General features: G+C 35.3%; 1 protein-coding gene across 12 annotated transcripts in view; it reads left to right on the top strand.

Moving 5' to 3' along the window:
- The window catches only part of LOC135690022 (cadherin-related family member 1), a 57,625-nt gene extending 39,684 nt beyond the window's left edge, over window positions 1-17,941 (top strand). For all 12 annotated transcript variants that reach the window (XM_065207441.2, XM_065207438.2, XM_065207434.2 and 9 more), the window contains 13 exons: window positions 6,842-6,987; window positions 7,995-8,063; window positions 8,560-8,649; window positions 9,282-9,380; window positions 9,732-9,833; window positions 10,223-10,351; window positions 10,678-10,756; window positions 11,206-11,309; window positions 11,956-12,135; window positions 12,756-12,884; window positions 13,301-13,465; window positions 14,892-14,965; window positions 15,492-17,941. In XM_065207441.2, the coding sequence (XP_065063513.2) occupies window positions 6,842-6,987; window positions 7,995-8,063; window positions 8,560-8,649; window positions 9,282-9,380; window positions 9,732-9,833; window positions 10,223-10,351; window positions 10,678-10,756; window positions 11,206-11,309; window positions 11,956-12,135; window positions 12,756-12,884; window positions 13,301-13,465; window positions 14,892-14,965; window positions 15,492-15,864 (1,739 nt within the window). In that variant the 3' untranslated portion in view covers window positions 15,865-17,941. The remainder of the gene's footprint in view (window positions 1-6,841; window positions 6,988-7,994; window positions 8,064-8,559; window positions 8,650-9,281; window positions 9,381-9,731; window positions 9,834-10,222; window positions 10,352-10,677; window positions 10,757-11,205; window positions 11,310-11,955; window positions 12,136-12,755; window positions 12,885-13,300; window positions 13,466-14,891; window positions 14,966-15,491) is intronic.
- Window positions 17,942-17,943: the final 2 nt, after the last annotated feature.

Genomic DNA, 17,943 nt, shown 5'->3' with positions numbered 1-17,943 from the left:
AAATTTTTCATGTGTGTAGAATTGGATCTTTTTAACACTTTATGTGCCTCCAGATTGATATAAAGAAGGGGTGGTAGACAGTTTACTTTTGATACAAGCTGTGTTCTTTAGGCCGCCTTTCTTTACTACAGATGAATTAGCAATCAAAAGTAACAGTACATGCTCGATATTTTTTAACGCATCAAATTTTGTCTTCAGAGAATGCTAAGGGATCGAATCATTTGTAATCAACGTGTACGTGATCATCTTGATCAACCATCGATCAAAAGTGAACACGAATCAGCCAACTCAGCTTTTCAGTTTTCAAATAACTATTTAAGTGGTGAACTTTTCATAAAAAAACTTCTTTCGCATTGAAATAGAATTTTCTGCATTCATGTCACTTATACATTGGCATAGATGGGGGTGAACAAGACTATGACTTGTTTCTAAGCAGAACTCTGAATAGCAAAAACGTAAAACGACATTGGGCAACAGTGCTTCTCATATAGAGTTCTAAAGTGTTGATGTCATTAAAATATATGTTTTTAAATTTTTGAAATAGGCTCACAATTTCTAAAAGAACATCATAAAGGATCTGTAATTGTGTGGATTCAGCTAAATGTATTAGAAATTGCCTACGATGTGGCCTTATAAGCACAGGTTTATCCCCATCCAATCACTTTAAGTTAGTCTCTGTTTCTAACATAACATTCATCTTTCATTGCCCATCTCTCGCCCAATGTTTCATATATTTCTTATTTCTATTTTTAGAGAAATGATTCATGATTTCATTTAAGATTTTGTGGTCAAAGATGCAAAATTCTAAGACCAGATTCTTTTGATATGTCACACTTTTGATCTCTGATTCCAAAAATATGGCGGTGAACGACCTAAAAAGAAAGCCAATGCAGACTTGTCAACCTAAAATTTTCATAACCTGGAGATTTTAGATTTTTTCTTAAAATAGCAGGGGGATTTGGCCAGAAACAGGGAGATCCCTGTAATGTGTTGAATCAAGATGAAATAATAGAACTATTTAGGTTAAATTTATAAACAACATACCTGTAAAAAGTCATGCTCGACAAGCAGTTAATGACAAAAATATAATAGGAAATTTCGTCATTACGGTTTTTTAGAGTTTTTTATTGATTTGCGAACACTAACAATAATTTTTTCAAGAAAAACGCCATTGCAATCATTTTTGTTATAAGAATGCCTCTGCTGAAAGACGCTGAAAGACATGGAGGAAATCTTAAAAAATCAGGAGACCGGGAGAAAGCAACCAAAATCTTGGGTCTCCCGGCGCAACCGGGAGAGTTGACTGGACTGCCAATGGGAACATATAAACAAAAGTTTCACATTGAAAACCTTCCCTGTTTTTATTCTCTTCTCTGAGAGGAAGGTTAGTACAGCTCAAAGGTACTGTCCAGATGAAAGACATAAATTTTCCTGGATTCTGGGGTTCCAAAATAATATGCCTCTGCTCTTGCTTGATTCATCTTTTAACGTGAGAAAAACAAAATGAATCGATGTACCCATTGGCAGAATTTCCTTTGACCATCAGTAACAAAAAGATATTGAAATACAAGGGAAGCCAAGAACATTGATGTAATGAAGGGCATATCAAAAAGGAAATCGTTCTAAAATACACGCATTTTGCCATGGAATTCTTTTGAGTTCATGGCAAGTTAAGTACTTTATTGTGAAGAGCTTTTTTCTGTTGTTTATTTTTTGCCGTTCAAGGGACAGTTAACGGCGTTGCGCAACAAAACTTATCAATCAGGATAGTTATCGGAAAACATATTTGAAGGAAAATTAAGAATTGACGTAACAACTACTTGTTTACTTGCCTGTTAGTAATTTGCGTCACCTTTTAGATTATCGCTGCATTATTTTCCTTATCTATAGGTACAATTTATCATTAAATCCTTAATTCTATTCTTTAAGGAACAAATTCCTAGAGAATGAATGAACTTTGTAATGATGCTTTTGTAATCAGTGTGGAACTTAACGGGGAAGATTTTTTCATTTTAAAAGGTATTCATTGGATTAGCGACGTAATTCTATGTCTGATCTGAGATAGGAATTTCGAGAGTTTTTCGGCAGAAACACTGACATCTATGCGGCTGTATGGGAACTGGATTTAATCGGTGTCCAATAGACTAATTGTCACTCTTGAAAAACGTCATTGACAATGCAGTTGTATTTGATAAACCGCTTTTTGTGAAAGCAACTTCCTTTGCATGATATTTTGAATATTTGGGAAATAATTGGATATTTTGGAAAGGGACCTCCCTACCTATCACAATTCTCAGAATACCGCAAACTCTGTTTCAAGAAAAAGTGTCATTTTTCAGCAGAAAATGTACATTTTACAAAGTCTTATTTTCATCGTCACGATCATCCAGTGTCATGGTTGTGATCCTCATCACCACTACTACCTATACCACCACCTACACAACCATATTTAACGCAATTTCTACCACCACCTTAAACGCCATCTCTACCGCCACCACTACCGCCACCACTCCGCCACCCCACCACTCCGCCACCAGCACCTATATGCCACCTATACTCCCACTACTGCCATCTCTAGTGCTAATACTACTCATTTGCCACCTCTACCGTGACCTCTATCGCCACCTCTACCGCCATTTACTCTCGCCACCATCTCTACCAACGCCTCTTCTCATGTCGAAGCAGTGCACTAAAGGGTCTGTTTTTGTATTTATCTTTAAAAGAACGATTGGTCTTGATACAATGATTTACCAATTCGACTTGGGTTGGATGCAAAATACTCTTTAATCTTTCATTACAATTTTAGCCTTTGATTTGCCGAAACTATAGTGGCATTGTTTACCTTGACAAAGAGGTCAACGAGTCGTTCTGATGTTTCCCATGGTCCTGAAGTCACCAGGATCATCATAACCTTGAGCTCTTCTAAATTCTGAAATTCACAAGTTATAGCTCAAATGATTTGCCAGGGTTCTTAGTTGGGAACAAAGCCACCGTGTTTAAATATCTTCTGCACAAAGCATGGCAATTTCACTCCCAAAAAATTTTTATTTCCCTTTACTGTTCCAAAAAGCACCTGTTATCAGAGAAATTACTTTGAAAAAGCCTTGAATTAATTTCAATTTTGCAATTAGCATATTAATGCAGGATTACGCCATGAATTAGTCGGCAATATTTGGAGATTTTCTACTTTGCTTAGAAATAAAGTGTACTATACCCACGCTAGCTTGTCGATCTAAGGGCAAACGAATCAAGCCTTGTCAAGCATAGTAAAGCTCGAGCATAGCCCATATAAGCTTGGGGATAACCCATATAAATTCCAGTCCCGTGAATTTTGCTTTCTTTCGGCTCTTTTTTCCTATTTTGTAGCTATAGTCTATATGGCATTCATGGTCAGTTAGGGGTTCAATATTTAATCAAACTGTGTGTTAAGAAACAGAACAGCCTCAATATCCTTGAACCTTTCAACCTTCAGTTTCTTCATCGCCTCCTCTCCGCATCGAGGCTCGCTGTGCATACACAGCTCATTACGTTCCGACTAGAGATGTATTCCTACTCGTTCTGGCTATTCCAACTCGCTCTTGACAGCAATAAATCAAAAAAGGAGTATATCAACCCCCACACGCCCATTCCCATCAGTTTTTTACAGAAAAGACTGAGGACAATGCAAAAGTGAATTTGGGAAGGGCTGGGAGGGTGCACAGCGACCTCGATGCTACGAGGAGGCTCGAAGAACTCAAATCGGATTTCATCGAGTCTCCTCCAATTAGGATTTCCATGGCAATGTACCGCAAGAACCGCTAGCAAGAAGGACCTTGCGCAACCGACATTCTTGCGAATATATTTCAAAGCAGGCCTAACATCGTATTGCATGAAAATACCAAATACATTCTATTTCTCCTCTCGTAAGAAAACAGCTACCGCAAAGCATGCTGGTTGCGCAAGAGCCTTCAACCATGATGGTGGTCTTACCATATTGATTATCGCCCTACAATATGCAAAGGGTCCCCGATTTCGATAGTTCATCAAAGCGGACCCAGAATATAAAAGAATTTGTTAATCATGATTGTATCAAGATAAATAAAACGATCCTTGTCCCTGTTAAAATCTCGGTGGCCTGTTTGTTATTTTTTATCTTTCAATTCTTTCAATTTTTTTCTACATGTTTTTTATTTTGTTGACTGGAAAATACTTTCCAGATAGCGCCTAAAATTCTAGATCATTGTTTATAAAGAATTTCAGCTAAAACTTCATGGATATTTGTTTGCGCTGTTTGTAAGCCTTCCATTTTTCTATGAACAAGCAAATGTTTTGTTTCCTCTAGGATTATGCAACCCTCTTCGAAACTATCTCTTCGTGGTAAATAAAAATAGCTGCTCTAGTAAATGCGAGCGTAAACAACAGGGTTATTTCTGCTTCTAAAAACAAGCTGCGAGATTTTTCTCAGAGTGTAATGACATAAATTTAAATTGGATTGGCCTTGCTCTTATTTAAACGGGCTAGCCTTAAATCCCATTAAGCCAAAAGATACAAAGAGTGAAACTACAAGTAAACAGTGAAGCGGTCTACTGCAATGTTTGTATCTTCTTGTGGTCGTAATTTCAACTGATAAAGATACAAGCTTAAAACATATTTTGCAAATCCATGGTTTTTTCTGTATTAAGATATATCCCGTTATAATTTAACGAATTTGATATTGTATGAAAACTCGCGAAATATTCAAGTAGCATTTGCTTCAATTCGTAACTTACAATAAAACCTCTTCAAGACAAGACATCCTCTTGATTTAATACCTGCTAAAGCTTTTGAATGTTTGTGTCTATTACAAGTGTCTTTAGTATCCACGAGCAACAATTATCTTGTTTTGGAAATAGAAAGGTAGGAACTGTTTTCTCTTGTTGCTTTACCAAAGCCTTCTAGTAAAACAGGTGATTCCCATCAATCCCTAAAGATAACTTGATTTTAAACTTTGCTGTCGGATAGCAACATTGAATCCTGAAGAAAAGGAATATTATAGAAGCTTAGAAACTGTTGTATACTGAAACTTTATGTTTATCTACTCATGAAGATATCTTCTAAAAGAATATTTTATATTGCCTTTTTGCAAAGCTTTTTATAAAACATTCTAGCAGATCGGAGACATTCCTGTAATTTTTAGCCTAATCTATCAAAATGATCAATCTTTCTTAACATCGTTTCGCCATAGAAATAAAAAGAACTGGAGAAATTATGCATCCTTGTCTTACTCCTCACTTGACTGTTCGCAAATGGCTATGCTCATAATCCATTACATTAATATATAGACAATTTTAGTATCTAGTAAATGACCTACTCAGGTTTTGTCATTTATATCTCCCTTGTGACCTGTAAGTTTTCTGCCATTTTATCTTTTAGCTGATAAACAATCGTCTTGAGTTTCAATGGCATTAACTTTTCCATGTATTTGAACTGCGCTAACAGATGTCTATTGGTGAATTCTCCATGTTTTGGGTTTAAAATCCCTATTTCGACCCAGGGCGATGGCTGGAGTGGGATAATCTTGCACAGTTGATGATCTAAGGTTAAACCCTTACAGTTCTCCAACTCACAATGACAAGATAGTTGCAAGGCTTTAGTTTACTCGGACTGCCAAAACAAGATCGTAATTTATTGAACTAAGGTCTCGAAAAGCTATTTTAGAGACAGAAATGACCCTTTTTTGCGCGAAAGCCATTTCTAACCCTATAGCAAGCACAAGGAAATTTCACTTTTTTCATAAAGAAAAACTGATAATGGTGTCATATTTTTATTTCTCAATCTTGTTTTCTTGAAATAGGGCGTATGACTCAATATTTTTGATAATTTTACCAAGCCAAAACCATTGTTTTGCTCTATTTGTTCTCAACGCTGACCTTAATGAATTAATCATGTTTCATTTAGATTAAGTTATCATGCTTCCCATAAACTGAATAAAATGGTGTAGATATTTTTAGATAACATATTTGACTTTACCAGTTTTATATCTATTTTGGCATACCACATTAACTTTTATTATGAGAAAGGAAACCGTTTTGCTTCTCCGTCTTGATATCTTGTCCCACTGTACCGGATTTATGACTTTGTTTGGCTATGGAAAGTTTCGTTTCGGAGGATTTCAGTAAAGCCAAAATATATCATAACAACTAAAAACTCTTAAGAATATATTTTTTTATAAGTTAGTGAGAAGATTGGGATGTTGTTTCCTTAAGAAACAGGCTATCGCACCCCTTTTTTACCAACGATCATGGCACCCCGGCTTTTTGTCCGAGAAGGTTTGAGAACTTTGTTATCTAGGACAATTTGGATTAGCGTGTCTAGAATCACCTCTGAAGACGATTGTTTTCTTTGAAGTTTGCAGAAATCATTTTTTGCTTCTGCATTAAGTTGCCATGACCACATAAACATTATGTCTGTACATCTGTTATTGATCTTCAAGGCAGGCCAAAATCTCCTTCCACTTTTTGAGTTCGCTGTCTCTGTATTTCTTAGATTTTTTCATCTACTCCGATTTAATTGCAAAAATTAATTTTCTAAATGCTTCTTTCAAAATTTCTCAGAATGTTTAGATTATATCTTAAGATTATTTTGATTAATGTAAGAGACGTGACACCAAGGCATTTTTAATTGCATGTTAGCTCAAATGTTTTTCAAGCCAAAATAATTATTTTTACTGAATCTTAGCATTAATCAAACGAGATTTATTATACAAGATTGCTCCATCTCATATGTTTACACAGTATTTTTCACTTTATTTCATCTTTCCATTAAATTATGCTTTCTAAGTGTAACAACGCGATAACCTGTGTTACTTTGCTGGTTTTCCCAGGTTACTTTATCGCTGACATCAGTGGCTATACAGTTGATGATGAAAATGACTTTGTAACATACGGACTGGATACATATGGTTCACAGCTATGCAACATCGGCCCACGAGACGGTCGCTTGACACTAAAGAGGGCGCTTGACCGAGAGGTTAGTGTCAGACCTCCTTGTGATGTTGCTTTAATTAACCCATTATGAAGAAGAAAATCTGAAAAAAGTCTTTCCAATTAAATGGGTGCAACTTTGACTCTGGAGTGTCATGTGGATATATGAATAATTTTTTTTTCCTAATTTTGGGCGCAAATTGAGCCATGCTTCAAAATACAAAACAAGTATTTTTGAAACTTTGGTAAACCCCCGATGATATTCAGTATGAAAAATGGGAATGTTAACCTTGTGTAAAGAACATTTAAAGAACATTTCTCCAGGCTTTTTAAAGAACATTTAAAGAACTAGATGCTGTTGTTCAAAACATGCCGCTAATGTGGAAATTTTGAACCGAAAATTCAAAAATATTAATTTATAAATGCACCGATTACTAAATTCGTTGCACCGATTACTAACTTGCGTGTTTCAATTATCTTGAATTATCTTGTGGAGCCGTGCAGATTTTGCAGCATTCGACTTGCAGCCAAGACAATGCATTTTAAAATATTTCTTGAACAAATACATGGACTTATCATGTAGCCACTAAAATAAAAAATCTTATTCCTTATAACCCGCAAGTTTCTAAACTTTCTTAATATGGTTAATCGGTATCCCGTTCTCACTGCCCGTGTTTTGTTTTGAATACCTCCCTGAAGCTTTGCAACGGCATTTTCAACGCACAGACCATTTCTTTGCAATTTCCTTTAGATTCTGTGACAATCTGTCATCCTGTTTTTGTCGTGATTCTCCTTCAAAAAATGTTCAGGCTTATCCACAACTCTGCATTTAAAAGCATGCGAAAAAGCAGCGCTCTTAAACCTCAAGAAACTGCTAAACTATAAACAAGAATTCAAAGAAATCTTTTAGCTTTTCTATTCGGTCATTGCAGAGGCATTTCTCATCTACCGTAAACATCGAATGTAGAGAAAGAATGTCGCCATTGTTCTCAACTTTTACACTAGTGCAGTACAGTAGCAAATTTTTGAGATTATAAACCAATCTAATTTCAGGTACAGGCGCAGTTTAAAATAATCGTTTCTGCTCAAGACAGTCACCAAGGTGGAGGACAGCATAGAACGGTAAGGCCAGTTACAGACAAAGCCTTGTAACATCGATACAAAAGATAATCATCATCATAATAATCAGCACCATTACTATTGACATCATCATTAACATGATCATCATTATTAGCTTCATAGTCGTTATAAGAATGAGCCTCACAATAATGGCCATAATCACTGATCATAGTCAGTCTCCCTGAAAACACGTTGACAACAGCTTTTTCAAGTTAAAGTGTTTTATCCAGGATAAATATTCCAAATTATTATTATGGTTATTATTATACTCAGACCTTTGCGACCTCTCCGTCTCCATGTCGTCTAGGCCTTAGCCCTGTCTACACAACATTGAGTATAAACATCAAGATGTATACAACAATTTTCGACACCTTAGTAACAACGATCCCCATACTTTAAATCCTATTACTCTTAAGTAGATTTTTAAAGTATCATTCTTTCATATTGACATGTACTTAATTTTACTGAACTTAAAGTTATTATACTTATTTTGTTTTAGGCCTATTTACCTGTATTTCTCTATGTTCTTGATGTCAACGATAACCACCCTGTGTTTCTCAATACGCCGTACATCGCAAAAATACCGGAGGTAAATAGATAACTTTCGTAACGCATAATTCTCTAGGCATGAGTATGACAACATGACATAAATTGTTTCTTTCCGTCTTTCTCATTAACACCTTTGTAAATGCTATTTATTTAGGTCTGTGAAAGCAATAGCTGGACCCATCAATAAAAATATACAGAGTTCTAGTATTGAAGTAAGTTTTTGGCCCTCCAAAAACTTGGATCACAAAAGCTCTTTACAAGGCAAAGAAATCTACCCGAAACAACACCCAGTTTTTTATGAGAAAAGACGTTTCAGCTCCTTGGCTTCTAATGAAAATCTTCATTTCTATTTTTTGACCACCTTTATTATCAGCTTAGTATATCTTTCCTATTTCAATCGTCCCTTCAATTTTATACTTGACTTGTATTACTAATCACTTAGTTTATTCTTTTGAAACTTTAGCTTCCTGGCAAAAATATTAGCTGAGTCTCGTTATATTAAGGCCCGCATTCTACATCTGTACTTGGATTCATTGTGTAAATGATTTATTTTGCAATGCCAATTGACACTGTCAAATTTATAATTGATTCATTGTATAATTGACTGACACATTCCAGCACATTTTTGTCTTTGATTAAACTGTAATACCAAAAATTCGTTTTTTTTTCAAGAATGCTACTGTTGGAACGAGCATAATCCAAGTTCAGGCTTTTGACGCCGATGATGGACTGAATGCCGAAATTGAGTATTCTTTTAAAGATAAAAAAGAGGTGAGGTTTTCAACAAATGTTTCTTTTGCAGTCATTTATTCTTAGGGAATTTCCAAACACTGTATACAATTCCTTGGCCAATGCAATCATTTAGACCACATGGTACTTTCACCGTGCCAATGTTGTCAAAAAGCCCATTACCTACTGGATTTTAAGAAATGAACCTTAGTTCAATGATTCTCACCATCAAAATTAATTTCCTGTGACGTCATCATGGGTAAAACCACGCAGTGAAGTTACAGTATGAAGTGCTCACTGATGTATTTTACTATCATATTCTTCAGATGCTTCAACCATTCTATGTAAAGTAGTGCTCGACACTTTTGTAAAAGCAAACTCTTTTTCTTGTAGTCCGACAAATTTTCAATAAACGGAGATACAGGGCTGATAACCCTCGATGGCACGCTTGATTACGAAGCTGACAAGAAACATACATTAGTTGTGATTGCCAAGGTAAGGGGTACAATCGTAATGTTGTCTTGTCATGAATATTTGGTAGAATTTGCAGTAAATTTCTGTCTATCGTGCAGAAGTTATGTCCAGAGTCATAATATGTTTTCTCTGCCTAATTTCGGGCTTTGGACTGAATTTGCAATTCCATTGTCAGTGAATTTCAGATTAAAATCGTGTCTTCACAACTGCAGCCAATTGCGAAGGCGAACGAAGCCAAAACAATTAGACAACAGCCAGCTTAATCTAAATTCATCTAAATTTTTGAAAGTTAGAGTATGCTCTTGAAAATGCTCTCCTTGGGACTATGTCAAAAACCAGGGCGGCTAAAAGAAGGTACAGACAAACATTGTTTGTGCCAGTGAATGTAATTTTCTATGCTGCTTTTCCAGGATAAGGGAACACCGAAGAAGCTTGAATCACAAACTACGGTTGTTATCGACGTCACCGATGTCCAGGACACAAACCCTCGTTTTCTTCATTCATCGTATCAAACTCAAATCGATGAGAATTCACCTATGGTACGCTCAATGTTTTATATAGGATATTATAAAAACAATTTTCTTGATCTCTCCTTTTTTTAAATGCTTGATTTTAGCCGCATTATAATAACTTTTGAAAGCGGTGTTAATATTCTGCTAAAATCACAAATCATTTACTAAAACAAAATCGTGTCGCCTGTTCAGATTTGAATCATTTTTCGAAATTCTTTGAAAATTAAAAAAATTTTGCTCATTTTTGAGCATGAGATACCGTATTGTAACTCTTATTTGACGAAATAAGCATTGCAAAGTAATGAGCTATGCAGTTACAGTATTTATATTGCCCTGTCTATTTTACCTTGAAGGGATCATCTGTCATTAAAGTAACGGCCGTCGATGGTGACACGGAAGTCAATCAGCCGATCGAGTATAGCTTAGTAACAGGTACAATACTTTTGAGTTCATAAATACAACCACGTCTTTGGAAGCTTGACGCTGCGTTGATATGACTTCTAAATCTGCTTAACTACTGCAAAACGTATTGCCAAAATTTAATTGGTGCCTTGAAATATTCTAATTGGTGCCTTGAAGTTATGAAATATTGAAATATTCTTATTCATGATAAATTTTACATGGTTCCAAGGTACTTTTTAGTCTTACGATCTTAAAAATAACCACAGTCCCAAATAATTGGGAAATTCTTGGAGTTTCAGGAAAGTAGTGTTTTGTGAATTGCAATGGTACCAATTGGTCTTGCAAAGCAGATGCAGATAAAGATGAAGCTTTGCCTCAAATTTCAACCACAATGGTTTTCAAACCAGCTTTAACAAGCATAAAAGTTGAGCCAAGCATAGAACCTCATGTTAAATTATTAAAATCCATTACGTTTTTAGGGAACGAGGAAGGACTCTTCATCATAGAAAAGAAGAACGGAATAATAAGGATCAACGGAACAATCGATCGAGAAACAAATAACATATTCAAGATTAAAGTGAAGGTAAAAATGAAACAATCATTGCACGTTTTGTTTATAAGAACGTTTTTCAACCCATTACTAAAACTTTCATAGTTATTTCCCCGTTTCAGAGCTAAAACTTTCTTAAGGCTTTGTTGGCAAAAATTGAAGTGTTCATGTACCGAACATGTGCAATACAATGCTTAAAATATCCCTCATTTATCAAAAACATTCATCCTGAAACGAATACTTCCTAAAGGGAAATCATTACTATAGAAACACTTCTTCGAACTTAAAGAGTTTCCTTTTCTGCACATGATAGTCACAAGATTAAATTCTCCTGGATATTTTGAGTAACTAAATAGTTCAATTTTTTTAGGTTTCACCAGAAATTCAGTCCAGAACTTGCTTAGACTTTATAAAAGACCCGAGTGCTACTTCTTTATAGAGCACTTTCCTATAAACAGCACGTACCATTTATGATCACTTTCTCGTAGTGCCTATATGCTTTCTGGACATTTTTATCTAGTTTAAACGCCCTAATATTTCGATATGAATCAATGGTTTGATCAATGCAATGTCAGAAAGTAGAAAAAGGTGCAGTATTCAGAATGGGCGGGCTTTATCAAAAACATTGGATAGTCATATCTTGGTTGTCTCTATTATTCACTGTGCATTTTTTCTTCAGGCATACGAAGAGCGAGACCCACCAGCCTTTGCCACTGTAGATGTCATTATTTTAGTTAATGACGTCAATGATAATAGGCCTACGTTTAAGAAAGACCACTACACATTCACAGTGAAGGAAAACGCTCCAATTGGATTTGCCTTGAATGAGCAGTTTAGCGCTGTCGATGCAGACATAGAGGTAGGATTTTAAGCAAATATCTATGTCACGCGAATACCTTTTTCTAGCGTGCAGCTGGGATTTTCAAATAAATGTACATTATATAATGTTGGGCAGGAACTATGCTAGACAATTCATTGAGCCAAGTGGGTTATTTTAACGATATCCAAAGCATATTGAATGGCCGTTTATAAAGGTTGATGTTAACGGGTCATTTGCAGAATGCACGATGCCGTTTACATCGTCCGGTTACAAGACTGTAGTGAATCTGTCAAATTTAGTTTTTCAAATGGCCTTTTCGTTACTTTAAGCAAAAAATATTGTTAAAGAAAATACGAAATTACTAATCAGTGTAGCAGCAAAAAAGCTACTAAAAACCTTCGAAGATGGAAAGCAGTAGGGTTTAATTTTTATAAAATAACTTTGATTGAAGAAGAAGATTCTGAAGACTTTGTTGTACTTGTGAACCCCCCTCCTCCAAGCCCCTACATGCTAACTGTTTAATTTATATATTATCCTTTCAGGATTGTGAAGCTCGTTCAGTAATAATGTTTTATCACTGCATTGTTTCTTCGTCTGTTGGAGTTAATTTTGATCTCGATATATATTTAACGTTAGTAATCACGAACTCTCTATTTTAGAACAAGAATAAAAAGCTTGTCTACTCATTAAAAGATGCAGAAGACAAATTTGCTATTGATCCAACCACAGGAAAACTAATGATAGCGGGTGAAATAGATTTTGAAAAACAGAGGCAATACAATTTCACGGTACCTAGCTTAAACCTTATCACTTTTTATATATTCTATTAGAATCTGGAACGACAGCTCAGACAGTGCAATTATTACCGCTCGAAACCTGTTCTGTACACACAAATTTTATACAACTCTAGCTAAAAACAGTTATTCTATTAAAACAGTTAAAAAGATATTCTTGTTCAAAAGTTAATAATCCCGGAATTCAACTACCCCTCCAAGTCATCGACGCTGTTATACTCAACCCCTCTCCCCCCTCCCTCTAATATCGACTTCTACTTTTCGTATGTTATTTGTTATTTTTATCTTGTACCGAACGATTCAATTGACATTTGTTCATATTTTAGGCCTAGATTTTTCCGCAACGTGTTTACATGTACCCTTTCTCCTGCTAGCCCCTTTTTCAAATTGATATCATTCCTCTCTTTCAGATCCTAGCCACCGAAACAGATACAGATGAACGATATTCTGGTAGTACAAATGTTACGGTTAATGTTATCAACGAAAATGATAATACACCAATGTTTGAGAGGCTCGTCTACATATTCATAGCATCGGAAGACATTTCGACGGAAAAAGTAATTGGCCGCGTCAAGGTAGTTATTCCTAGCAATAAAATATCATTTGTAGAATGTTTTTCCCAGCAATGAAATACCATATTTGTAGAGTGTTTTCATCTGCTTTCGATATTGCTTATCAATAATTCGAGCTCCTAAATGTTTTGGTATTGAACCAGAGCAACAAGCCTTATGTCCATTTTTTTATTACCCGACCGTCTACCGTCTTCGGAGTTTTAATTCTCACATAGAACTTTTATAGTCTTACCAAAGTTTCCAATGACATTTACGTCTGTCAGTGACAATTATAAAGCAACACTATGTGTGGCACGAAATAATTTGCATCTACATCATGCTTTTGTTAGGATTATAATTTTTATTTGTTTTTAGAAGGGTCATTTTAAAGTTCGCTTAAATTTAACAACATCTAAAGGCGTTTGTCCCGAAAAATGTCCTTTTTATCTTAATCTTTAAAGCAACATAAATATTTAAGAAACATTGCGTATAATCTACGTGATTGGCAACTGTAAATACATAAATATTTGCCAATCGACAATTACAAAAGTATGTCCGTGCTTTTTTATTTACAGCAATTTTACCACAATTGTGCGTGTTGGGATGAATCGAACAGTTAAGACATTGTTAAAGCTATTACGAAATTACAAATGTTTTTATAAAGGGAAACAATGTCAAGGCAATAGATTTATAGCAAAAATTGATTGAGAATGATTTCATGTTACACATGCATTTGAAATTCAGTTTGTGGAATGTTGAGCCTTGCTGAGAAAAAACAAATATTTAGATGACGAAACTAATAGTCTTGTTTAAAATAAACAAACTTTTGAAAGGGTGAAGAAGGGTGCATTTAGCTTCAAACGCCGCTGTTACCAATGCTTTGTTTTCGAAAAGTATAATGAGAAAAAAATGTTGATCAAATAAAATACATGGTTACACTACACAGGTTGAATACAGCCTAAATTTTTTTGTTTCAATTTATTTATTTCTTTTCTACCTGTGCAGAAATTTACACACACTTAGCGATTAAATGTATTGCACAGCATGAATCAAAAATGGCGGCACTGTTTCGAAATTGTTTAGCTAACGAAAATTCATATAGCGACAGCAAGTTATATAAAATTTGTAAATTACCTCTCTTCTATGTATTTGTTTTTTTTTCGTCTGATTTATCAATTTCTCGCCATTATTTTTCCCAATTTGTTATATTTTGATGATAGCTTATACGAAATTGTAAATTAAATCCAATTATACGTTTTTGCATCTTTTTATCCACATATTGTAGCATAGGATATGACTGTGCTTTCAAAAAGCCTTAATCGTTATTCTGTATCCATTAATTCTTACTGTTATATTTCCAAGGAACCATAACAGTAAAAGTTCCAAGGAACTATGATTGAATGTTTATCTTACGCGCTAGTTTCTCCAACCTTTTCTGTTTTGTTTTCAGGCTACTGATGCAGATATCGGCTCATACGGAAAAGTTTCATACGAAATAAAGACAAACAAAATCGGCTCACCACTGTACGTATCAGCTTATCGAGCGTTAATGAATCTTAAATTTGTCAATCGAATAGAGTCATTTGATTTCTTAAAATTTAACTTGGATTCATAATTGTGCATCTTCTTAATCAAGGACATAGCAAAAAAATATAATAAAAACCATTGAACTAGTAGTTTTCGCTAGTTGCCTAGCAACTTAGAACCGTCCTGTTCTATATACAAAGTATTGTATCTTTTTAATCATGTGACAATCGAAGGACACGGCAAAAGCCATTGGTGTTGATTCTTGAAAGGCTTTTCTTAAATTGATTTGGGGTCAGGTATGCCTCGATGTCAAAACGAGATAGCAAACATCTAATGTCTTTTTTGTTTATATTCTTATAACCTCAAGATACCAACTTTGGTGAACTTGTAATGCAACACTTTGAAATAATGAACCCCGGCTTGTTGAAGTCGCATGATGCATTGTTAAAATTTCAAGCTTTTCTTTTTTGCCGGCGTATACCATGTAGATTTACTTTAAATTGTCTTCGCCTTTTCTTTATAGATTCAGTATTGATTCCAAAACTGGGGACATATTTGTGGCAAGACCGTTAGATTACTCGAAAGCGCCCTCGCATCACTTTGTCGTAATCGCAAAAGATGACGCAGGGCAGTTATCAAGAGAATCAAGGACTCTAGTCCAAGTTGCTGTGGTCAACGTTTCAAGGCCCACTACGAGAAATTTACCAGAAACTAAAACATTGCAACAAAAAACCACAACAAAGACTATGCCAAATGAAATATCTGAAATGGAAAGAATAGTAGAAAAGAACGAACAAAGAACGAGATCGAGCTCGGTAAAGGTAACGAGCAACTTTATTGTAATCCTGTCTGTAGTTCTAACTTCACTTTATTCATTACGAGCATTAGTAACTTAGCAAATGCACCCTTAATCCAGTCTTGCCGTTAGATTGGAGTAGTAATAGTACGCGACCGCTCCATTTAGTGGTCCACTTAACGGTCGCTGAGAGACCGATCATTAGAGGCAGCTGTGGAATAGAATCAGACACTAGGATCAGGGATAGCAAACTAGAGTCTTGGAAACCGCCTTAGGCAGGGATGTGCAAGGAATAAGCCGCGTTCTCCTGTTCATGCCATTAACGTTGATCGTCTAATGCTTGCAACAACATTTGGTATCTTCCATAAAAATACCTCTTGCATGAAGCTGCTTTGAGTATGACACTGGATGTCAATGTCATCAGCTATCAACTGGAGATGACTCAAGGTTTATGTGGCGTATCCCTTTCATGGAAAAGCTTTTATGTAAAATTCTGCTTGATTCGCAGCATGTTATTGGGCTTGATCAATCCGATTGGCTAGCTAAAAAATGATGAGGCCTGATCAATTTGATTGGTCTCTAGAAAATTTGATTTCCTAAAGTAATCATTTGATTGGCTAACTAAATAGATTTGATTGTCCAACCAACCCATCATCATTTTTGCCTTGATGGAAGCAGACCATCGTGCATTTCGTAATTCCTTGACCCATGCACTACATGATCTTGGATTCTATCGAGTAATTTTTTTTAACGAATAGCGGATAACTAATAGTTTCTTTAGAGCCTCATAATTGGCTTTTCACCTCTCAAAAATCTCCAACTTATGCTTGACTGAAAGGAAATGCAAACAATCCAAAACTGTCTGAATCTAAACCTAGCAATTTGTGCTTCAGAATCAATTTACGTTACAGATCCTCTTTTGTGAAAAATCCCTTTTAAATCCCTTTGGTCCCTGATTTATATTGTTTCTGAACCAACCAGTCTATGCGATAAGTACATGTCTGGTTCAGTGATTCTGTTTTATTCTCATGATCCCATCGTCCACTTGACTCTAGCTTCCATTGCCACTACAGTTTTCATTGCCTCGTAAAAGACAACCGTCTTACACATTACGACAAAAGCTTGGGAAACCAGCTGCCTAGCCCTTCGAAATCAACGCAATTTCAGGGATTCATCCTTTGTGTTTTCGATTTATCAAAAATGCATGTAAACTTAATTTATTGAGAGTACTATATTATTACTGTAAATAGAACCAATATGAAATATTATAGAAAATATATAGTGTAATTAAGAAAAAATGTACTGTAGCTACGTTGAGATTCATTTTGTCAGAAAATAGTATTAGAGAAATTCATAGAAAATGATAGGCCCATCATGAAAGGTATCCAGAGTTTTTCTAATATTGAAACATCAATTCAGCTCCTGGAGTTCAAAAACCTTAGAGCCCTCGTGTTTATCCACCGCACCCAATATGGTCTGATATATTTGACATTTGTTTTTATTTGTTTGCCCCGAAGTCTCTGATAATTTATCATGTAGAACCCCTTTTTATTTAACAAATCGGATCAATTCTCTTGAAAATGACATTTAATGGCCAAATTCTATTCATGTTAACTATCTGCTCAACCCTCTTTAGAGACCACACCGATTGTTATACTAGCTCACGACAAGGTCTACTGTTTATCTACCTCGGTTTTTGATTAGAAATACATATTTTTGTCGGAAGATCTTTGGCGCATATGAAAGTCGCCATATAAAGTAACGTCTGCTAGAAAAGTAACGTTAATATGTTGCTGTACTAGCATGTTTTGCATAATTTTGAAGATACTTTTGGATCTCAACTAAGTTACAGTGCAATTTTCCTTTCAGTTATCTTACTCGTGTTAGATCTACGTCATTACCCTGAGTTTACGCTGTGAGCAGCTTGTTGTTTCTTTAAAAAAGTCTTGTACCAAAATTCCTTAATTTAACGTATGTGTATTAATTGTGTAAAAGATTCAGTCCATCTGTGTTGGCGTTCTACGTTCTCTGTTTCTTAAAGCACACAAACAAACAGGGGTACATTCGTTGCGTTTATCGTACGTTTTGTGTCAGTAGTCAGTAGAGTGTGAATTAAATACGCTATAAAGTAAAAGAAAACATGAACTAATCTGCAATGATGAAGCATGCAATGACAATC

Source organism: Rhopilema esculentum, chromosome 5 (genome assembly GCF_057945365.1).
Source record: "Rhopilema esculentum isolate cy_ngs chromosome 5, ASM5794536v1, whole genome shotgun sequence".
Lineage (NCBI taxonomy): Eukaryota > Metazoa > Cnidaria > Scyphozoa > Rhizostomeae > Rhizostomatidae > Rhopilema > Rhopilema esculentum.
This window is presented reverse-complemented; position numbering and strand designations above follow the sequence as displayed.